Source organism: Strigops habroptila, chromosome Z (genome assembly GCF_004027225.2).
Source record: "Strigops habroptila isolate Jane chromosome Z, bStrHab1.2.pri, whole genome shotgun sequence".
NCBI lineage: Eukaryota > Metazoa > Chordata > Aves > Psittaciformes > Psittacidae > Strigops > Strigops habroptila.
The window spans coordinates 59,059,873-59,084,336 of NC_044302.2; the positions used below are offsets into that span (position 1 = coordinate 59,059,873).

Consider the following 24,464-nt stretch of genomic DNA (forward strand, 5'->3'; position numbering starts at 1 on the left):
AAAACTCTGTGCCTACAGCTGCAGTTCCTATTAACAAAACCAAAGCTAGGTGTGTTTTGTCACGGAACTTTGTTTCAGTCTTCCTGGCATGATTTTAATTCAGTAATTTGGGTTAAATGAATGCTAACAATGAAACTCAATGAAACTTTTCTTGTGTAACTCTGGATTCTCTTATTTTGCTTGTGGGCTTTCCAGATCTTCTGCTTAAAAACAAGAGTGCAGCTAATAACTAAAATGAGGGCTATAACACATAATTGTTCTTACTTCCTTGTCTGAGTGGGAAGACAGTGCTGTAATTAAAATCCACAATTCCATTGTTCCAGATGGCATGTAGCTAGTTCACTGACATTTCTGTCTACCTTCACATTAGTACCATGTGATCCAGGTATATTGCTTGTAAGGAGTTACAGGCAGTACAATTGCAAATTTGGACATACCTATATTTACACAGTATACTACAATACCAAAGCTGACATAAAATTTCATTTTGTGAATTGTGACATGGACATGCTTAAATCAGATAAGCTTAATTTTTAAATTATTGACAATGTAATTATTTTGTAACCTATAAAGCCGCACCTCACCAGTACCTGTCATTCATGCAAGCCCTGTAATATTACAAGTAGTGCAGACTGGGAATGAAGTCATTAAAAGGAGATTGCAGCAGACCAACTAGCATCATAAACCATCTTTAATAAATGTGTGCCTAGATGCACCCTGCACTTCTTCTTGATTCCCATGAGTTGTGCCATGCACCTTCAAAACTCTCCTCTATGGAGACGCTAAAAGAGAGTGAGCAAGCGGAGATTAAGGCAATATGGGAAGGGAACTTCATCAGCCAGAGTCACAGCATGGTGGGTGCTCTGCTGCGGGGCGCTATGGCACATGTGGTTGCTGATGCCCTGTGCCTTCATTTCTTGTGCCTTACAAATTGTGCTCTTTGCCTTGGCTGTGCTGAGCTTGTTGCCGAGTGGCCCGTAAAGGAAAGCAGTTTCCAGCTAAGTAAGTGGCCAATGAGAGTCTTGCATTATAAGCAGTCTAATGCACAATTTGAGCATGTTACCACATCTGCACATCACGAATTTCAGTGTTTGGGAAGAGTAGCTGAGCAGTGGTTACTCAGCTGTAACTAACAGGACTCAGTCCTGTCTCAGGCTCCTTTTCTGCATCCAGAGGAGCTGTGGAGCCAGCCTGGGGTGCAGTTATTCTGAGCACTCAGTCACATGGTTTCAGAAACATCTTAATAAAATCTGACCAGCAACGCAGACAACAGCTTTGCCTCAAAATAAAACAGCTACCCGGGATCTCAGCACAGCAAGAAAGCGTCCTGTCCAGCCGAGAAGCGAGGAACTCTGGCACTCAGCAAAAATGTCCGACAAAACCCCCTTCGAAACAGATATGCTAACACTCACGCGATTCGTTATGGAGAAGGGACGCCGTGTTAAAGGAGCAACGGGGGAGCTGACACAGCTGCTCAACTCCATGCTGACTGCCATAAAGGCCATTTCCTCTGCAGTCAGAAAGGCAGGCCTTGCCCACATGTGAGTCCTACCTAGCGGTAAGGGGAGGAAGAGGAGGTAGAGAGACAGCTGCTTGCACAGGAAGGTTGGGGAGTGGGCAGGAATTCATAAATACATTGGAAGTGTCTTTTTTAAGCCAGGTGACTGTATGTATGAGGTCAGAGCCTGGATTATCAATAGTGGGAAGCGGGAAAACTCTTTTTCTGGATCATTTTAATATCAGGAGAAAGGTAGACATTTAAACTAACTGCTGTTCTGTAATATTTTACTCTAAAAATGTAAGCCAGCACGTCAATGCATTGCTCACCTCGTTATCCCTTGTAAATGTTGATATTGATCTATTTTTAAATCTACTGTGAATTTGCAGAATTTCACACTGTGATATTTTCAATGCAGAATATCACACCACGATATTTTCTGCTAACATCCAAACCTGGTGCTGAGATATGCAAATCAGGGCTTGGCTTATCTTGGGTAGCTGAAGTTCTGCCTCACTGCAGTATAAGTAATGGTCTAAAGCATCAGACCTGCAAGAAATGCCATACGCTGCTATGCATGAGTGCATTTCCCCTTTCGTCCTCAAGCAGTATCAGGGTTACAGGTGGGGAGTCTTAAAAGGCTCTGTATGGAAAACAAACATAACAATTTGGCAGGTAGTGGTTTAGCAAATAAAGAAGGAATAAAGAATTGCTCAGCAAAACCTGGAATGAACCAAGCTGTTCCTCGCACAGCCAGATGAAATAGACATCAGTGTCATTGTTTTAATGGTGATCTATCTGAAGCAGTTCAGAGAGCTGGAACATCCTAATAAAATTATGTATTTAAAATGTATAGGTTTTGTTATGTATTGATATACATGTTTCTGTACATTCCTGTGCATATGTAAGTACATATGCATACATGCATAAAAAAGACAGGTAATGTATTTGTGTAAGAAACAGAACATTTGTAGTTTGTTGGGATTTTTTGTTGTGGGTTTGTTTGGTTTTTTTCTTCCTGCGGAAACACCAAAATGCATAACAGTCTGGGGAGTTTTGTGCTGCTGACCATTTGGTCAAAGTCCTCAATGATCTTTGCAAATCACGAATTCAATGTCTCATTACCATCACCCTCACTTTAGAGGTATGGAACATAATATGTAGAAAGGACATGAGACATACTCAAATTTAACAGCATCATCAGGCTTCTATGCCCTTAGCTGTTAAACTATAATTTGTCTCTGTACTTACGGTGAGAAGCTGAGCTGTTTTGCCTCCCTAACTTAGAGGAACAGTTGCTCTTATCTCATTTTTATCCTTCAATATGCAGCCTCTGAAGTGTTTAATAAGTGGGGAGAACCTCTATTTGATAGACTAGAGGTAGAATAGCCACCTAGTCTACAGGACACATGGCTACTGTGCTAGATGAATCTTGCCCTCAGGAAAAAACACCTATTATGCTAGGCAGCAAATGTCCTTTTCAATAAACAAAATCTTCAGGTAATGAACCAGAAATATCTAAAGTATTCAAGCACACAAATGAGTAACTTGCACCATTCAAATTACAGCAAGTAACTATGAAAATTCAGAAATTCTCATGGCAAACTTTCAACCACAGTCACTGGCTTGAATCCATCTCCATTTGTGAAGCTAGAGAGCTCTGGTTTTTCTAGTGCCTCCTAATAGGACACTGTGAAGTGTCTTCTTCAATGTTAAAGAGCCCAGCATGATTTTTTAGCAAATTTGCCATTCAAAAGTAAAGGAAGACTTTTTCCAAGACATAGACTTGAGCTGGGAATGTGCCTGAAAACACACTAGCTAAAGAATGGGTGCTTGGCACTCCCTGAAAATCATGGTCCTTTCCAGTATCTCAAACTTGGCACTCAAAAATAGAGTGCCCCAAACACTTGATACTTCTGAAAAGCTCAGGCAGCTTTGAGCTTTGAGTAGAATAAAAGACTTACTCTGCCTCCAGCTAATGCCTGCTGCTGACCAACATCCTAGGGACTAATTAGTTGTCCCTTTCTCTCCCACCCCCCCCCCCAGTGAATAAAAATGTTGTTTCTATTTCCTGCATGATTCCTTATACTTCTAAGATGCCCAGACCATGCACATTAAGTCTAAACAGTGCTTCCTCAACTAGAAATCTCAGAAATATGTATACTACTATATACCACATCATTAGTATATTGCTAAAATTAGAACAGGGAACAGAAGCATCATCCTAACTCAGCCAAGGATCATGGAATAAAACAGACCTTGATCCTGAGATACAGTTCAGCATAAGGAATTATCTGGAGGTATCTTTAATGCTTCTGGTTTTGGGGTGGCTGGGGACTGAGTAGGTGAGGGTTAAAGGGCCAACACAGAGCTCTGAGCAGCCAGTGGCAGAAAAACATGCAGATGCTAACTGCCTCTTCTCCTTTCTCACAGCTGCTGCCAGCTGCTTGTGGGGCTTCTAGGGAAGGCTAGCACCCACTGGTTGGGCTGGGGGGTCTGGTCTGGCCTGAAGAACATCCAAGCAGGAGCAAAAAGACCCAGATAAAGCCCCAGAATTATGCCTTTGTCATGCATGCTTTTATTTTTTAGCAGCAGCAACCATGTCCTAATTCACCTTAGTAGTTTAATCCAAAGATTAGAGGTGTAGGAAGATGAGAGGAAGGAGCCATCCTGACTTGGCTTGGGGGTTTTTTTCTCCCTAAAAACCCGTAACATTGGCCTCCCTCAGGTTTCTTGATATTTTCCATTTTCTGTAGGTTTGGTATAGCTGGCACAGTGAACGTGACCGGGGACGAAGTGAAGAAGCTGGACGTACTGTCCAACTCCCTGGTGATTAATATGCTGCAGTCCTCCTACAGCACCTGCGTCCTGGTCACGGAGGAGAACAAGGAGGCCATCGTCACTCCCAAGGACAAGCAGGTCTGTACACCGGCTCGGGCAGCAGCAGGGGGCACTCGTGCTTCACGTGTGGAAGCCAACCCTTCCCGAGGGAATGCAGAGCGTTTGCGCTATTACTACATTGTTTTGATTAATAACCGTGATGAAGGGCACGGCTTCAACAGCTAAATGAGCTGTGCAGGATAAAATTATTATTGAAGTTCTGTGAAGGGGCGAGAATAGTTATTTTTGAGCTTGCTAACACACCCCAGATCCCAGGTGTATGTGTACTAGTGCATTCCCTGAGCGCCAGTGTAACAGCTTTGGATTACGTTAATATGTACGCAACATAAAAAGACAGGAGAGGCTGGCAGAACTGGGGTTTACATTATGTGTCTAGAGGAAACACCTGATTGCTTCACCAGGCTTCCCCTAGGAGGGGATCCTATTGCAGCGAGATACTGCTGACGCTGATGTAACCTAGCCTTTCCTCAAGATGTTTGTTTTCTTTCCGCCTTCTTACTCTCAAACCTCCCATCACAGGCAAATCCTTTAGTTTGGAACGAAATGTGACAAAAACTTCTCCTTATTTACTTGAGGAAGATGCTTGCTTCCAGAATGAGTCACTCCTTTTGCTTTCAAGTGATTTCTTGCATTACTTGGCAGCAGAGGACTGCTCCTTTCTATCATCAGATTTTGTGCTCTCTGAGCAGAAATGTGCTCTCTCCTCTTTCTCTGTCAGGCCCTGCAGGGAGTGGGTGTTGTACTGCAGGGCCAGCTGGGTCAACAGAACAGCTCTCTCTGGCAAGCCATGTCAGGCATGCTTGGAGGACTAAACGCAACCATAAAAAGATGGGGTTTGTCAAGTAAAAGGAAAGAACAGTGCAATACTATGTATCATTTAATGCTTCCCTTGCCATTTCTGTTTCAGGGTAAATATGTGGTGTGCTTTGACCCCCTTGATGGCTCGTCCAATATAGACTGCTTGGCACCAATAGGAACCATATTTGCTGTCTACAAGAAGGTAAGACAACAAATGAAGCACACATGGCATGATTCACTTGGTGAAAGCAAAACTTCTTGGGTACATCAACTTGCTTAGTTTCTCTCCTAGTCCCTCTAAATGATCAACAGAGCCTTAGAAAGAGTAAAAGAAATGACACTTGAGATTCACATGTGCTAAAATACTGCCTGAATTCCCAGGAAGGACACATTCAGTCCCACGAAATTGCTGGGTGGCAGCACTTCCCTCCTCCAGACACACAGACACTTAAAAAAACCCCTCTCACCATTAGGCAGCTGGTTAGCTCTTCAGTGATTCTTTACTCGCTGCAGGACAGCTGAGGGGAGTCACAGTGCCTGCAAATCACAGTATTTGTCTTCCTGGATACTGAGTGGGGAGGGCTGACAGTCACTGCCTGGACTGTATTATGGTTAGTGGTGTGGTGGCCTCCCATGGCGAGTTGCATGCTTGTTACAGATGGGAGTATATAAGCATGCTAGCAGTGAAAGCCACCTGAGGCTGAAGGAAGCAGCCACGTACAGCCACCGGGCCCTGCCAGTGTGTTTGCTCCCATGGGGCTGCACAGAACAGCAACTGTGCAGCCAATTAACGAATGTTAATAGTTAGAATCATGCCAAGTCTTGTGATTTGATTTCTAATATCTCGGTAGTTGGTGTTTTTCCTAAACCCTGAGCTCAAAGTCATATGACTATGGGAGACCCTCAGCCATTACTATTCTGAAGCAACATTTGGCTGCAAAGAAGTCTTACATACTCAGATGCTACACTTCAAACATACGAAGATATGTTTTTAAAGTCTCTCTCGGCTTTTAACCCATAATTTTCAACTGGCTAGTCCTCCTTTTTTACATTCTGGTAGGCAATACACTATTCACCACGGTTGATAATATGTATGCATCTACTAGCAAACCAAATAATTAGGGCACGATCTCTACAGACTCATGGTTCAAGCCAAGTGCTGGCAAATGGCTGTGCACACTGTTAACGGTTAGTGCAAACTCCCATCACAGATGCAGCCCAGGCCAGACAACACTGAGATGATGCCTGGGTATGGTTTGTGGAACGAGCAGTCCAGGACTACCTCCAGTACCTTCTACCATCTTAGTTTTTGCAGGGAAAAGAGTTTAGCTTTAGATGCAGCTGATGCCATGTGTTCTTATGGTAAGCAAAGGAGCCCCCATCCTTTTCACTTACCTCTCTAAAGATAGCCTAAAAGACTAGAGCACCTCCTAAGATTTACAGTAGGCAATAGCTGCGTCATCTTCTGTTCTTAAAGGTGGTAAGCAGCATCACACAAATACTAAACATTAGCTTTCTCTTTAGAATTATTGTGTTGGGTTACGCTGTGTAACTATAAAAGCAAGTGCTCAATGTGATTAATATAGGTTAGCAGGTGAAAATACAGATTAGGTTTCCCTACCATCTTTAGCTCACCTGATAATGTGTAGGAAGACTACAGACTGCCTAGTCTTCCCAAGGATTCTGCTTCAGAACAGAAATATTCCCCAAAGAACTCATGTTGTACCCAAACGCTCAAGTTTTCAATTAATTTTCTGATCCTTCCACTGCTGTTGCTCTAACGTAATGGACATGAGACGGCAATGTGCGCTTGCAGCCCAGAAGGCCAATCTTGGCCAAAGGACCGTGACCAGTAGGTCGAGGGAGGTGATTCTGCCCCTCTGCTCTGCTCTGGTGAGACCCCACCCGCAGTACTGCAGCCAGCTGCGGAGACCTCAGTACAGGAAAGACATGGAGCTATTGGAGAGGGTTCAGAGGAGGGAGACACAAAAACAATCAGAGGGATGGAGCACTGCTCTTATGAGGAAAGGCTGAGGCAGTTCAGCTTGTTGAGCCTGGGGAAGAGAGGGCTCCAGGGAGACCTTATTGTGGCCTTTCAGTTCTTAAAAGCGACCTGTAAGAAAGATGGGGAGGGACTTTTTAGCAGGGGCTGTTTTGATAGGACAGGGGGTGATGGTTTTAAACTAAAAGAGGGGAGATTCAGGCTGGGTGTGAGGAAAACATTCTTTACAATGAGGGTGGTAAAACACTGGCACAGGTTGCCCAGAGAGGTGGTGGATACCCCATCCCTGGAGACATTCAAGGCCAGGCTGGATGCGGTTCTGGGCAACCTGATCTAGCTGAAGGTGTCCCTGTGCATTGCAGGGGGGTTGGACTAGATGGCCTTGGAATGTTCCTTCCAACCCAAACTATTCTATGATTCTAATCAACATATTTCTTGTAAATACTGTTTCTAAGTTTCTGGTTTTCATGTGGGTGGATACCCTTCAGCACCTCATAAAAAGAAAATTACATTGCTCTGTACAAATGATTCATATCCAAATGAAAACCCTGCTGCTAGGATGAAGTGCTGTTTGTCAATTATAAGAACAACTTACCAATTTTCCCTGGAAAGTTAGAAACAATGTTGAATTTACAGTCTTTCACTTGAATAATTCTTTCCATTAAAATGTTAATTTCAAAGTACATAGTAATTAATGCACCCTCCTCTCAGAGAAGAAGATTTCATAGCAACACTGCTAACTTCAAATACTATTAACTTCAAACTCTTTGAAATAATGAAATAATAACAAGTGTTTTATTGATTGTTACTGAAGAGTAGTATGAAAGGAATAAAAGTGAGATGTTTATCCTAATGGATGAGAATCACTTATGAAAGAAAACACAATTTCAAACTATTCAAGGTATATATATGTATTTGGAAAAGCTATAAGAATTGTAATCCCAAAGGATGATCCTTAGCTCCTGTCAGATATTCATTACCTTCCAATTCTCAGATAATTGTCTGATTATCTCACCATGTCAGCGCTTCAACTTCATTTCCAAAGGCCTACCCTCCAGAACTGAAATATTTACCTCATTTTTTTTTTGGGGGGGTGGGGGGGTGGGGGGGGTGGAAGATAAACAGCACTTTTCCACAAAGGTCAGACACAGTGACAATACATTTCAAACCTGAAAATGGTTCTCTGGCTGCTCCCAATCCAGAGCCACCACCATAGTGGCAGATACCATTGCCTCCTGCCAGAAAAGCACTACGTCAGTTTCCTAGAGAAAACCACCAAAAAAATAAATGCTATCTCAGGTTTATCTAATTTTCCACCTGGTTTTTACTTTCTGATGCATGGGTGGTACTGGTAACAAGACCATAAACGTCAGAAAAGCAGGGCTGAGGGAGGACTCTTGTGGAATCAGCAAGAAGCCAGAACAAGCGATAGGACATTGACAGTCACTGCCGCTAAGGGGCTCTCAACTGCTGCAGTGCAGAGGGTGGTGACAACATGTATTTTTTGCTTGGATGCTTCAAAATTTTTCATGCCACTGAACTGAATGAACAACTCTCAATTCATACTGCACATACATGCTATGAAACTCTGTTGCTTCGTTTCATTCTGGTTTTAATTTGTATCTTTGCACAGTACCTCAGATGTATCCATTGTCATGAGGACAACATCCTCCCCTCCATGTGGTCCCTCATGGGAAAGGTATAAGAATTCAGTCAAATGCAATGGATACTCATGAAACACGTGATACAAATAGGGACCTGGAAACTAAGTCCTTCCAGAGCTCTACCCAGTGCTGATGAGAACTCCTCTATGTGATGTTAGGCAAACCACAAATGTAAATATTTTCAAACTCAGATACCACCTGAGGGTACCCCTATAGCAAGACTCTGCAGACATTGTTTCATCTGCTTCACACCAACAATGAGACAAAGTGACTGTGTTAGTGCTTGTCAGAGCTCCTCTGCATTCCCTCTGCCTACTTCAGTGCTTTGCATAAAGACCTCTAAAGAGATTTCACTACTGCCATTTCATAGTCAAAATGTAATGGAAAGGAAACCCATCTGTGCACTAGAAAGGATTGAAAATATTCAGCAGCTATCAGAGTCTGCTGGTCAGCTTAATTCCATGGTTTGTTTCACAGTGTGTGGTACTTGGCAGGACTCCTGCAGTCCTCACAGTGAAATATCAGCTGATCTCTAGCTTTTTTGCATTCTGACAAGCTCTGCAAAATGTTTGTTTGAGACTGAGCTTTTTCCTTCCTTTTGGAAGCTGTCTCTTGGAAATGTGTTTGTGAATTAGGATGGAAAAACAAGTTAATTCTGCCAACTGTACATCTCCTGATGGAAGAATTCCTCTGTTTTTTCATAATAGTCAGCAAATGTGTGGTTTCTCAGCCATGTAAACATAGAAAATGCATTTAAGAAACAGGACCGAAAAGCTCATCTCACAATATATTTTAAATCAATAACATATGTAATCAGCAGCTACTTATACTGTATATACACCATGTTCTACAAAACAAACCTGTTTACTGTGTTTATACAAAATTATTTTTTATTCAATGATGAAAGCATACAAAAAGCTAGAAGAATCGTAATATATTTGCAACTAGGTCTGTAAACATCTGTTTAATTCTGCATTTAGGGTTGCAAACTGTTAGGCTATTATAGACAACCATTGCTTTTGATGTTGAGATGTGCTATGGGGATATATTTTTGAAAGAGAAGACACTACGTAGGGTATAATCATTGGTTCTGTAAAAGATTGTTTAGCAGAGGATTAGCCACTAGTCGTCAGTATTCAAAGCTCTGGAATACACAAACAGGGGTTTTAACCAGTCTTCATTATATGTATTATAACTTTGCTGAATAAGCAGCTTGACATAGAGCACTTCCAAGGGACTGTGTACAAGATGTATTTCTACATGCTGTATTTCAGCTCCTATGACAAACTGATTGGCAACTGGATTTTTTTTTTCCGCAGAAGAACTTGACAAAATAATACTAATAAAAATGTTGAGCAAAATATAGCTAAAACCTGTCAACCACAGTAACAAAAGTAACAAAATCTTTTCATTAAAAATGAAAACATTTTTATGTGGAATTTGTCTTAATATGCCAAGAAAGATACAGTTTTGGTGTCTCAGATCTCAGCTTTCCTCCAAATGTTGGCGTACAATGATGAACGGGATCCCAAGGTTACTCTTAGCCTTCCACCTTGAGGAGCCTGATGGGCACCCTGAGAGTTACTTGTTCTCTGGTGTGCTCCTCTCCTTGGAGGAGAGGTGTTTTCCTTTGGAAATTATCTGCAGAAGGCACTTTTGATTATTTAAAGAATTTACTCAATATTCATCAAATATTTCCTATACAAAATAGTCACTGATTTTTATTTTAACCAGATATTTTGGGTAGACCTGATACTTCTGCTACTTAGTCTAGTTAAGCCCATGCAATCACTGAGAAATTGTCTGAGTTTGGAACAATAAAATGCTAAACCAGGGCCTGAAGAAAGGATCTCGTTTTAATTCCTCACAAACCACCATCAAAACATCCACAGAAGACCCATCACAACTGACCAGCTTTTAGAAAGAAACATTACTATCAGACATTCACTACCTATTTTGTAGTCCCAGGAGGGGACTGGAGCCAGCTGGAGCCAGCCTTCCCAGGTATCCGTGGCTGTTCTCCTTTCTTACCACAACAGTCAACCTCTTGTAAGCCATGGCTAAGGCACACCCCTATTGCCGGCTGGAAGTATTTGCACCAGGTCTGCCTGGGCTATTGTTGTTCGGTGATAACCAAAGTGCCAAATCAAAATATGAGTGTCAGAAGTTGATTAAAAGCCTGAAGTAAAATCCCATGTCAGTGTTCTATGTAGAGTTATATATCCACACCTGCACACATTACATATGTAAATGCATTTGTTATTTTATATATAATTTGAACATTTATACCACTTCAGTTACCCATCTCTTTACCAGCAGAGACCAATGCACAATCTTAGTTCCATCATGTTGCACCATCTAGGCTTTTATTCTGAATTACTGAAGCAGTTTGTCTATAATGCTAATGACTGCATTCACCTCACAGTTATTCCCTCTGAGGGGTGTCAGAATGGTAGCTTACATTTACACTTCCAGAAAATTAGTACCTCTGTTATGTCTCAGATTTCTGATGATCTGGAATTCATGGACTGCACCGTAAAACTAAGGTATTAGCTTTGTTGCAGGTATTGTATTGATTGCATGACATGTAATAAACAACAAACTCTCAATGTCCTGTCCCAGTGTGCACATGTACTTGTACTAAACTTGCCCTGAAGTAGTGGGAACAATCTCTACTTCAGTTGTTTCTAAGGCCTGCGTAGACACAAAAAAGAAATCTGCCCCACAACATTATTGAAAAGTTTTTTTTATTGTTTCTCATAAGAATTTAACCTTCAGTCCAATGGTAATTCTTCCTCAGGAAACAGATGACGAGCCCTCTGAAAAAGATGCTTTGCAGCCCGGACGCAATATTGTTGCTGCAGGCTATGCCTTGTATGGGAGTGCTACACTGGTTGCCCTCTCCACAGGGCAAGGAGTGGACTGCTTCATGCTCGATCCGGTACAGTCATGGTGTTAATCACATTGCCACAATCTGCTAGAGCTTTCCATGCTTGGTTTTGCTCACTTTTGTTACTCCTTGTCTCTGTAGTCTAGGCAATCTATGTGATTCTTGTTTTCACCCACATCCTGGAGCATCCCACCTCCACCTTACAAGTATTTAATAACACATTAATATGTTGGTTGCAATGCCTCTATTTGTTTTTTCGACTCGGTGAAAGAGAGTTTAAGTTAAAGAGCATTGCAGACTGCTGTTTTGCACAAACATTTAAGAAAATTTACTCTGAACAGCGTCTTCACCTCTACTTAAAGGATTCCTGTTTTTTGATTGTTCTCGCTTTTTCTGTCTGTCAAAGAACCTCAGCATGTTCTATGTTTACCTGGGGGTAAGGACCATTTTTCGATACAGTTCATGCAGAGTGATGTCTGATTTCCTGAGTGTAATTTAGTTTTATGGCTAAGTCTTCTAAGTTGCATACCTAACAATTTGCAAAAGCACAACCATACCCATACAATCGGACATGAGCCACACCTCGGTGCCCAGCCCTGGAGCTCAAAAGGTGTTATCTGTTTCTGTAACGCAGAAAAGAGACCACCGATTTGAAAGAAACAACATTAGATGAGAGCAATACCATAGGAGGGGTTTTGATAAGAGAATGCATGATTATCAAACTTCTTTTAACCTTATAAACAGTCTTGTACCAAGTGGGAGGAACTGGGAGCTGAGATGCTCTGGTTAGAGACAAAGGAAGAGAGGGTGGAAGTTGCACTCAGACTGCAGACAGCAACACTTGAGGGTAGCATTCACTTTAAGATATTTAGACAAGACAGGCAAGAAAAGTTCAAAAATCAGAAGGCAGTGGTTCTGATTACAAATTAAGGTTCTTAATTTGTAACCTTAGGATTTGTGGTCAGAGATTCATGATACATCTGCTTTCAGGGCTGCCTGGTGTTCTTTTGATATGCTAACTATTAGAGTCGAATTGCTTTTTATTCATAGTAATAACGTGACAAGTTTTCATGAACTTAACACAGATTTTGTGCTTTCTGCTCTGTTTCAAATACTGTCAAGTTATACACAGACTGTTGCTGGAAGGACCAAGCTGTACTAGAGTTCCTGCCGTTACTAGTGTGGCAACTGTTACAGAAAGCCAACAAAATTTTCTGCTGCTTCCTAATAGCTGGTCTACCATTTTCTTCTGTAGGGTCTTGGTGAATTTATTTTGGTTGACAAAGATGTTAAAATCAAGAAGAAAGGGAAGGTATACAGTCTGAATGAAGGTTACGCAAAGTATTTTGATCCTGCAATGACAGAATATTTACAAAAGAAGAAATTCCCTGAGGTAAGAAAATATTAGCACTGTAACCAATGTACTGTGGTCTGACAAGCACTGCATTCCATGAAGTCCTGGATGATGGGAAAGGATTTGAAGGCCACTCTGAGTTCAGCCCCGTGTAACCCTTTTGTGCTATTGGATCCATTTTGGGTATGTATCCAATGTGCTTTTTTCTGTTGCCCTGACATCTTTCATAATTTAGACTTTGGTAAGTAAATTCATAGCTTGTTCCTCACTGTGTGGAGGAAAATGTGCTGTACATGAAGAACCAGGTTTTTCCACAAAGCTCTGAAACTGTGCCAGCAAAAAGCAGTGGTATCCTTCTTTTCTAGCTTATCTGAATATGCAGCTCAGCCATATGTGCAGCTGTGCATTTGGGGATAGATTCCACACACTGCTCAGAAGGTGCTTGCGGGGATCTGGGTAGCATCACCTTCTCCTCCCTGTACATGTTTTCATCTGAGATGGCAGTATCACTCTTGCACTATCTACTTGAATTGTATGGAGCCGACACATAGGTCGGTTCATGCTCCATATAAACCCCAATGCTCCATAAAAAACCCCGATTGTGTGCTGCATACTTTCACTGTATTCTGTTAAGAGGATTATACTGTATCCCTCAGAGGGATAAAGATGAGAACATTCCATGTCTGATCAACTTCCTTGTGGAGACATACAACTCTATGGCCTTTAGTCAATCATAGCAGGATACCACACAAGCTCTCAATGTGGAAAGCTGGAAGCTCCCTAGAAAGTGTGGCTATGTGAAAATTGATGTATCCAGTGGAAAACTTCAGGGTGCTGTACATGGGAAAGTTAACAAGTACGAGTTTAAAACATAGTCCTGTGAGAAGCTCCTTCTGAGCTGAAAATCTGAATTTACTACATTGGATATACTGCAAGGCTGACCTCTCTTCAAAATGTCTTTTCTGTATTATCAAATTGTAGCTACAAAGGGTGTCACGTCATAGCATTTTAAACACATTCATTTTTAATATTTGAGGTAATTTTGAAACTTCAAACTCTGCTTTCAGTCCAGCTGTGAGAGAAGCAGAAGCCCACAACACAAATTTCATACTTCCTGAAAACTAATCCAGCTGAGAAAGAGGACATCTGTGCTTCTCATTCTGCTCATGTTATGCTGAGCTATGTATTCAGTATAATCCTCTAACACTGGATTTACTAATTTGTGTCTTTTGCAGACTATCCAAGTGTTGCTTAAAGTAAAACTCTTAGTCAACTCCAGGCAACCTCAAAAAGACTGAAGAGATTTCAAACTCAGTGGAATGACCAGGCAGAGATATTTCACCACAGGCTGAGTGAGGACAGCTCTATCATGTGATTCACTAAATCCTTAGGTTAGGACATACAGGAAAAATGTCCTTTGGCAAATACTATTTTATCTCAAATCTGTGCTTCATTTGAGGAAAATCTTCTGAAAGTGTTGTTGCACTAATGCAATAGAAGTTTGCAGAAGGTGTTTTTGTTACTTTAAAGCAAGAAACATAGTAGTACATAGGTTATTTGGGGCAGCGGAAGCCTCTTCAAGGGTGCTGAGCAAGCACATCACTTTGCTACTCTGAGATGTAGGGCTATCTGCATGAGAAGGGCCAAGGCACCAGTGTTATGGCCACAAAGCACAAGAAAGTGCCCTGCCTATCTGAAAGCTTGTTAGGAACCCGAGTTTTAGAAACAGCATAACTCAGTTCCTTGATTTAAAAAGAATGTTATATTTGCTTGTGGAAGGAAAAGAGGGAGAAGATGCCGCCACACTTCCATAGCATGAAAACTGCTTCCTGTACCACCTGTAAACCTTACCAGCTACGTTGGTGATGATCCTACTTTCTCTGCAGCGCCAGAGCATTGCACAGCCTTGGTCTCTTTTTCTTCCTCTCTTCAGCATGCAGAAGGGCAGTGGGGGTACCTGCTGGATACCCCCCACCTGTGACTTGAGGAAGTGTGGGGTATAGAGGACCCCTTCTTACTCAGGCAGACCACTCTGATCCTGTGGCCTTGTGGCCACTAGAAGCCAAGAGATTAGGCATTAATTTCAGCTACTTGTCACTATCTTATACCTTTTTCCCTTTGATCCTACCTGTATATCCTCCTCCTTGTGGTTCTTGGTCAACATGCTGTTCAGATGACAGTAACATTGCCAAAGAAAATGGAGAAGTTAAAACAGGCAAAGTAGGATGTTGTCCTGTATTCTGTATCACTGTCATTAGCAACTAAATATTACAAATCAACTGTTTATGTGGAAAGGAGATACTTTGCCTTGCTATGTAACCACAGCATTCCAGATCAGATAGTTAAGGATTTGCCTTAGCAATGCCATCAAAAACTTAGCAACAGCACATTTCAGCATGAAGCATTCTTCTGCCAGCCAGCCAAGATGTGACTGAGTGATATAAAAAAAGCTAATAAAAACTCTGTGCTTTTGTTACCATATCTGTAGGTGGAGCAAGCGATGCAGGGTGTTGCTGCTGTAGTCTGTTCCCCCCACTATTACAGTTATGCAAGAAAAACATGGTCTTGTTTTGCTGTGAATGAGCATAGCTGTTGGAATATCTGTAGAATAAAGAAGTGAAAAAGTTACTTCCATCACATTGTGAAGAAAAAATTCACAAGACCTATCTGTTATGAGCCATTTTTTGTTCCTTTGGGTTAAGCAAAAAAAAAAGAAGCAGAAAGGGTGAAACTGAGAGCAATCACAAGTTTACTCAAACACCATGGATGCTGACCAAGGGAACATCAAGGTTTTCCAACTCTTTCATTAGCATCAGCTGAACCAGTGTGAAGTTCTCACTGAGCAAACACACAGCTTGACGCTACTCAGAACTCAGTATGAAACTACCTATCACTCATGCTGTTTTTTGGCTTGAGAAGAAAGCCTGGGCAATATGCTGGACATACATGCAACACCTATTAAACTTCTCATCTGTAAGACAAATGAATGAGTGACCAAACTGGAGAAACAAGAAGTAACATTTCTAGTAACTAAAAGGACTATTTATTCCTCTCATGCAGGTAGCTGGACTCTAAGTGAAGCAAAAATGTTATCTCAGTCTGTAGTTCAAGAGATAACAGTATCAGAACGGAGGAATTTCTCATTTGTAATTTTCTCAGCACAGATTCAGCTCTGTATTTCTAGCATATGAATTTCTATCAGGGTAAGAAGCAACCAAAACTGTAAGTGTAATCTCATCATCTTCACATAACACTGTCCCTGTACATATAAATTGTGTAAATGACCTGCATGTGAATAGGAAATCCAGCATATCCCAACTGTATCTGGTGATCTGTACTTAGATGGCTCAGCTCTGCAGCTCATTGTCTGTATATTTCATACATGTGAGTTGCAGACTCCTTGTTTGATAATGTCACAGAAGCAGTCCTTAGTAGTCTGTTTCAGGGCCTGCTTATGGTGGATATGCTATGCCTTTTCTTAATGTTTAACAAACTTAAGACTTGCTTCATCACTTTCTGAAACCATGGAAGAGACCTCTTCCTTTGATTGTATTTTTAAAGGTAATTTTAGACTGTAATCACATCTTTCCCTGAATATTGTCTTTTCCTAAACTGAAAACTTGCTTTGGTCTCTCTTAAAACACCTCTTGAGGTATTGTTTTTCTGACTTCAGATTTTTAGAATTGCAAAGTCACAAGTGCAAACAGCTGTGAGACGGAGAAGCTATCATTTGAAGTCTAAATATATAATTATTTGAGGGTAAGCTGTGAAAAATAAGGGATCAAATACTTAAAAGTATTGTTCAGTTGTGCCTGGAAGTAATAGGGCCAGGTTTAAACAAAACTAAATATAAAAACTTCAGGCTATATCTTATCTATTATGCCTTTTCAGGTTTTCCTCTGAATTTTTAATAGTTTTCCTAACGTCTACAAGAAGAAAGAATCGCGGAAAATAGCACAAGTACAGTTGAACAAGGGTTATTACCTAGGCTGGAGCTGCTCTCTGTTCCAATTTTAACACCAGCTGTATCAAATATCCAAGTCTTATATGTAGTGGCTTAGTATTCAACTTCCTAGTGTTCTGTTCACATTATGTTCTGTACTTTCACGAGAATCTCTTCCGATTTTAAAAGGGAGTAAACATAAAAAACTTCACAGTTACAGAGAACAGTTTGAAAAAGTTATTTCAAAACAGAATGAAGTTTTTCTGTTTTTCTCTGTGTTTTTAAATTCTACTTGTGGAATTTTTTTTTATTTTTTTTTTCATCAGCTAAGCTCAAGATTTTGCTGGGAAGGGTGGCTAACTTGTGTGTCTGAAGGTCTTTGAGCTAACATTGCTGAACGTGTTCTCTATGTATTTCTCTTAATCTAGTACACACAAGGCGAACTTTGTAGAAAGCACTAGGATCTTGTGTTAGACAACTGATACAGACCTAAAAAATGTGCAGAGGTCTTTTCAAACCTATAGCGTTGCAATACACAATTGCATGTATTAAATGTGCGAAAAGCCCCAGTCTCTAGTAATTTTCTAAGAAGGCACAAATTGCTCCTCTTCTTCATTTCAGTATATTACTGAAAGACCAACAGATTTCTTGGCATAGTAGCTTTCAAAAAGCTCTCCTTCAGTTTACATTTGTATTGTGTATCTCTTCATAAAAGTACAGTGGTGCATTGCTTTTCTCAGGTGGAGCTTATTTGGTGTACGTAACTCCTATTTGTTCAAGACACCTTGTTTGTCTTCTATATTTCCTACCTTGCCTTACCATTTTTATAACCAACAAACCTGAGACTGATATGAATACTTCCCTGTTTGCTCTTGCTAAAATGAGCTCTCCTTCAATGACACTAATATCTAAGCTGAGAGCAAGGAAAATCATATTAATGAATAAATCGCTTTCTCCTGAACTAAACTGCAGAATGAATGCTATGACCAATTTCGCAACTTGACAAATAGGCTAGAAGCCCACTGGGAACAATCTAGATCTGTTATGAAAAGTGACATCCCTCCTCATGCCCTGGCTTAGGAACCAGTGAAGGATCAGCAAACAAATGTATACCTTGTTCTGATAATCTGAGGAAGTTTTTACTCTCTTTACAGTGAGTTTGCAGCCCTTGCTTTTTCACAGGCTGGGGATTGATACCAAATTACAGGTTGTGCACTCAAATTACAAGCAGCTTGTATTCTGTGCTGTGAATGCAGCTCTTTAAAGTGCTTATTTAGAACTCCATAGCCAATCTTACAAAAGGCTAAGCTTCAGGCTGGTTTATGCATTTATAGTGTCTATAAGCAGCCACGGGTGTAAGCAGATTTGATGCCTGTTTCATAACAAAATTACATTTTTCTGTGCTACTAGCTGTCTAGCCTGGTAGATTTAATGCTTTACTCTATGTTTTTCAGGATGGCAGTTCTCCATATGGTGCCAGGTATGTGGGCTCCATGGTAGCTGATGTTCACCGTACATTGATGTATGGTGGTATCTTCATGTATCCTGCTAATCAGAAGAGTCCTAAAGGAAAGGTAAATTGTTTGACTTACTCTCTGGTGAACGTAGTCAACCTAGTGCCTCTGTTTTTACCAGAGAAGTAAAAGAATAGTTTAGGTATACAGACAGATAATAATTTTCCATCCCCTGAGAAAATTATTAATTGGTATGATGGTCAGCAACCGAACTTAGGCAAGAATTTAAACAATTGCCTATTTAGGCAATTCCCAATTTAGGCCAGATATCTTCCCATGTGCTTTTATATTACAAACTACTCAAAAGGTCTTCACGGCAATCAAGGGCTTTATTCATCTTTCTGAAGTGAAATATTTCAGTACCATAAAAACCTGTTGAGATACCTATGACAGTTGGCATAGCTGAGGGGGGAAGAGGAGGAGAAGGAGAACAAACAAGACCCCCAAACAACCAAAACCAACTAAAAAAAAAAACCAGCAAAAAACCCTCAACCCATTAAACAGTGTGGATCTGTTTGTGCATCTGAGCAAGAGACAAAAAAGGAATTTGCTGTGTATAAGAAAATTTGATTTGCTGACAGGCCTCTTCCAATTAAACTTCTTGTTTTGAAATCTGTGTTAAACCTTTGTTGTAGAGAAAATATGAGGAACAGGACAAAAGAACAAATGTACAAAGTACTTACATAATTTTATAAAAATGAAGATTTCTTCATGAGTTAACCTACATTGACTGTTTGATCTGGTTTGCACTGCCATAGGAGAGAATAATGAAAGAAGCAAAAGTGCACTACCATTACAAATAAAAGTTTTCTTTTTTCGTTCTCAGAGGGCAGAGGTGTAGACAGTATTTTTCACATAAACCTCTTCTTCAAGGAGAGATCATGCCTCTGTGACAGGTACATGATCAGAGGTCCTCCTGAAAGACAGTCTGTGCACTTACAGAGCTGAGAGGAACCAAATGTCACAGCAAACATAAATGACATGCACGTAGGCTCTCGCATATAGAACACCTTCATTAGGTTACAAAAAGAGTGAAAACAAAATGCTCAATAACCAGTGCTGGATCTATCAGCCAACAAATAGATCCTCTTCTCAAATTAGATATATTAAATCGTTTTTTTTTTTTTTTATGAATTTAAGGCTTATAGTTATCTATTAGGTGAAAAATGTTAAACCAATCTGAAGACAGAGCCCTTCTGAAGACCCCTAAGTGCAATTGCACTATTATCTGAAGGAAAACTGCTTTATTTAAGCCACATAGTCACAGTATAAGCAATAAGAAACTCAACATGTGGTTCCACTGCTGTATTCTAGCTCATGATCTTGCTAAAGTCGGCCATGCACTGAGAACAATGGAGGCTACTGGTCCTATGTTGCCTGTCAGGTGGAGACCTTGTACCAGAAGTAGCGCTTTAGTGGGCTTTAAAGATAAGAATGAAGGTAATATGTGTTATTTAAGTTTCTGACACATGGTTTCGTTACAAACAGTGTGATAAACGAATGATGGCTAGTAATGTCCTGTCTCCAACCCATTTCTTTGTCTCTATATACAGTTGCATTCTGTCATGATTTCTTTTCCCCAGAAAATATTCTCTCTTTTGAACATATGAAAAGCCCTTTAAACACAATATGTACTAACATTGTCTTACATAAGCACTTCATAGACCATCAAAGATTCAACTAAACCTAAGTTTAGAACTAAACATACAGAAATAATGTATGTTAAAAAATAACCAGCTACTATCCACGTCCTTTTAAACACAGAAACTTTTGGCATATGTCTCAAATAAGTTTGCATTCCACACAGGAACTCCAGAGCTAACTTTTTTAAAGACATGGACAGATATCAGGGTCCAAACCAAAAGTATCTCCATACCAAAACGGAAAATCTGCTTTTACTAGTTACTGCAGTTACTTCTGAAAACAGAGTTGCTATCTGGATGAGTTCAGGCCACCAATATCTATTCACATATCTGAAGAGTGGCAATGAAATCCCGAAATTTGAAACCAGGAGCATCAAGTGTCAAACTCCAAAATATCCTGACCAAACACAATGTGATTACCCCAAGCTTTGAGGTAATGCATCAAGCCTCCACATGAGAAGAGATTTTGACTTTGGTTTCCCGGTACTGTTAACTTAGCTGGCTGAACTCTTTTGCTGATGTCTGTGGTCCTGACAGCTACTTTTGACATGTTTGACAAAATACAGCTTCACTGGTGCTGTGCATCAGTACATCAGCTTGGAAACAATGGTGGTGGTGCTTGGATGCAGGGTTGGTACACTGTTCCTCAAAACAGATGATGTTAAGGGAGGTGAGAGGAGGAAAGGGAAGAAGGAGGGAATGGCTTGGAGACACTGCTACTTAGGTCAATTGATAAAAGGAAGGTTAGGTTCTGGCAAGTTCTTTCGTGTGATTTCCCCCAAATGCAACCATGTGTTTCCTCTTTCTTTCTAGCTCCGACTTCTCTACGAGTGCAACCCTATGGCTTTCATCATTGAGCAGGCAGGTGGGATGGCGACTACAGGGACTGAGGCGGTGTTGGATCTGAAACCTGAGAGTCTTCACCAGAGAGTCCCTCTCATCCTCGGTTCTCCAGATGATGTGCAAGAATACCTTGCTTGTGTACAGAAGCACCAGAAGAGCAGCTAAAGGCTTTTTAGCATCAGACCTTGCTCATCCGTCTTCAGTCTACAAGAAAAGCCATACCTTTCAAGATGGTGGATTCTAGCAAGTAGCACCCATCTCCGAGTGAAAATCCCACTTTATGAGAACAAGAAAAATAGTGAAAATGGCTGATGGGAAAAACAAAAATTTCATTTTTTCTTGCAGACAAGTGTAAAAAAAATCCTTTATCTCTGATTTATGCAGTGCAAATTTAGAGACAGAGGCCTGATTATTAAACAGGAGCAACTTACTTTATGTAGTCTTAACAAAGCAAGTGGATTGTGCCAGTACCCCCATTTGATCTGAAGCTTTACATCTGAAACTACATGGTTGGCATGATTTTCACATCAACATTTGCAATGCCATTGTCTGGATTTTGTGTCAGAGGTTTTGTTGCAAGGTGCTTTTTATCTTGACAGCCCTGAGAAGACCAAGTCTCATGTTGTCAGAAATAGTGTTTTTATGCTTCAAATTATATATGTCTTGGGTAATTAATAAAGATGAAAAGGCTGCAATGTTGCCAGAGTAATTCAACTCTCATAAGAACAGGAAAATGCCCTGTGTTATTTACAGACAGGTAACCGTCAGTGGCACAAATTACAATAAACCATTGCTATGGATGTGACACTCAAATCATGCCTATTCCCTGTTTAGCCATTCTCCTTTGCAACAGAACATGGGCTATCACCACAAAGCTGTTACACCTCCATTTTCTTTTACTTTGAAAGGTTCTAATTTCAGATTGAAGCTTGCCCTTTTCTACACATTATACTGCCATTCCTATCCACCTCCAGCACACCCATCCTGTCGGTGCCCTAGTGCTATGTCTCAGGCTTGACACAGCCTAAGGAGATCGGGAATCAGTTCTGAAGCAAGAAGGCATTCATTAACCAATGAGAGCAAAAATTATTAATTAAGAGAAATGTGTGATTATGTTAAGTGACAAGGGTGTGAAAACTGGGCCTTAGGTCACTTTGAGTGTTAGACATCCTGATACCTTTGTGAGCCTCCTGTCTCATGATATGGGTGTTTTGGCAACCATCTTGCTGTAAGCAATTCCTGCTTACTTTCACCACTAGTCCGTGCCCCCAGTCACGGGGTATGTGGAGTAGTGGTGTCTTGTATACTGGTACAAGACTTTATTAAGAACATTCTGTGAATTACAGTAGGACACAGATAGGACAATTTCATGCCAGAATAGAGTTTCATGCCAAGCAACTCCAATGGCTATTTTTAAACTTACAACTATGTTCTATTATTCAAAAAGAAGAAGCAGGCTGAACAAAGGCAAACAGCAAATTATACAGGACATGTATTTACCATCAGGCATTGTTATCCCAGGAGTGAGGATGTGATTTCAGCACTGCTACAGGTATCAAAGCACTCTTTCTGCAGGTGTTAATCTGGCACTCCTTAAAGCTGTAACAGTGACAACTGCCCCGGATCAGCAAGTACACTGTGTACTTGTTTATTCTGTTCCTCGTCATGCGCTTCCCGAATCTCTGCTACCAACAGCAAAATGCAAGCAATGCTTAAATCCTGGAGAATTAAAAGGAAGTAGAAAAACCTGCTAGGGTTTAGGTAATAGCTAACTTTATACTGGAGAACACAATTGTGAGCTGACTATGAAAGCTAGTAAATCAGTTTTCCTTCAGACAAAGTATGCACACAGCGTATGTATGCATATATGTGTTCACAAATATATTTTGTACATACATACTCATGCCCTATCTCTCTCCCCCACATTCTCCATCTAAGAACAAAAATAATTGTGGATGTCACTGATTTACTGAGAAACTCTATTGCATTTTTAAAATCAGAAACCTAAAATCAAGCATAATTTGAGGCTAATCTAGTAAACTGACAATGACAGTACTGCATCAGAAGAAACAGCACTTGTAACCTGGTACTGTTTCCAAGGGGACAAGAGAAATGATTAAGGACAGAACAAGAACAGGGTCTTCATACTCCCCAGTTTAACCACATGGCCTTTAATAACAAGCCCTTTTTAGGGAAATGCTGAAAGAAAGTTTGTATTGCAGTAGGTATACACAGTCTACTGACTAAGATCAGTGTTCCTGTGCTGGCAGTTAAATTATATATCTGCACACTGCAATATGTCAGTCATTCAGTGTCTTGCTGCCACTGTCGCACCACCTGAGTTGCCTTCATTTAAGTATGTTTTTGCAGCAAAACCTTCATATAATCGCAGCTGCTAGACTTCCCATGATTTTTTTTTTTTCCTGAATTTTCTCAAGAAACACTTGATAGTGAAGGAGCTAGTGCTATGTCACCCATCTGACAAACAACTGCTGTTTGGGTGGCTGTTGATGCTTAAATGATAATGCTTACAGTTTGAGGGCTGCAGGGTGGCTGGCATCTACAAAGAGATCAATATCTTCCCTGCATTAACAACCCATGCAAACCCCAAGTGCAGATTAAGAAAGCAGCGACTTTGGTGTGAACTGTGGATTTTCTTCGCCAGAGTCCAACTTTAACAAACCGCACCTATACTGTTTTCCTAAGTACTTCTGTGATATCTGCCACATCTAGTACAACCCTGCAACCAGACTGCTCTATGGAGTCCTTCTTAAACCATCAGGACAGAGTTTGAAGTTTCCCTTCCCAGTGCAATACGATTTCAGAGCATTTCTCCAGAGCCCTCCAACACAAACCACAGGGTGTCTGTGGGGGTGGGGTCACCATCTATGAAGCCCTCGCACTACTGAGCCACAACTTCCCTTTACAGTCAGCTACCAGGGTGTCTGAGGGCATCCAGACAGCTGAGAAAACAAGACGGAGCTTGTTGATGTTGTTTGTTCTTTTTTAAGAGTCCAGAGACTGCATTTAGTGGTTGGAGCAGTGAGAGGGGGGATGTACCACTAGCTGTCGTCAATGCTGCCTGGAGGAGCAGGGAAGCTGGCATGGACCAGCACTTACTGCCTCTGCTTACTGAAGGTGTTGCCAGGTATTATTCCTCAGATACTCATCAGCACGTTACAAAATTGAAAATACATGGAAACATTAAGCGCATGAAGGAACAGATACACATTTAAAAATTAGTTCACATGTGTGCCTTTGTGTTAGTATTTAATGGTTTCTTATCAAATATATATAAACTATATATTTTATATAGGGTTTTTTAATATGGTTTTATATATAAAATTATATATAAACCAATGCCAGCTTGATTTCCTATTACTGTTGGAGGAGCACATGGAAAGGAAAGTATAC

General features: G+C 40.7%; 1 protein-coding gene across 1 annotated transcript; it reads left to right on the top strand.

Annotated features, from left to right (window-relative positions):
* Window positions 1-1,368: 1,368 nt before the first annotated feature.
* LOC115619453 (fructose-1,6-bisphosphatase isozyme 2) lies at window positions 1,369-21,842 on the top strand. The gene is made up of 7 exons (XM_030511727.1): window positions 1,369-1,541; window positions 4,255-4,417; window positions 5,307-5,399; window positions 11,664-11,804; window positions 13,009-13,146; window positions 18,505-18,624; window positions 21,021-21,842. Exons 1-7 carry the CDS (start codon window positions 1,369-1,371, stop codon window positions 21,213-21,215), a joined length of 1,023 nt encoding a protein of 340 aa, XP_030367587.1. The 3' UTR covers window positions 21,216-21,842.
* Window positions 21,843-24,464: the final 2,622 nt, after the last annotated feature.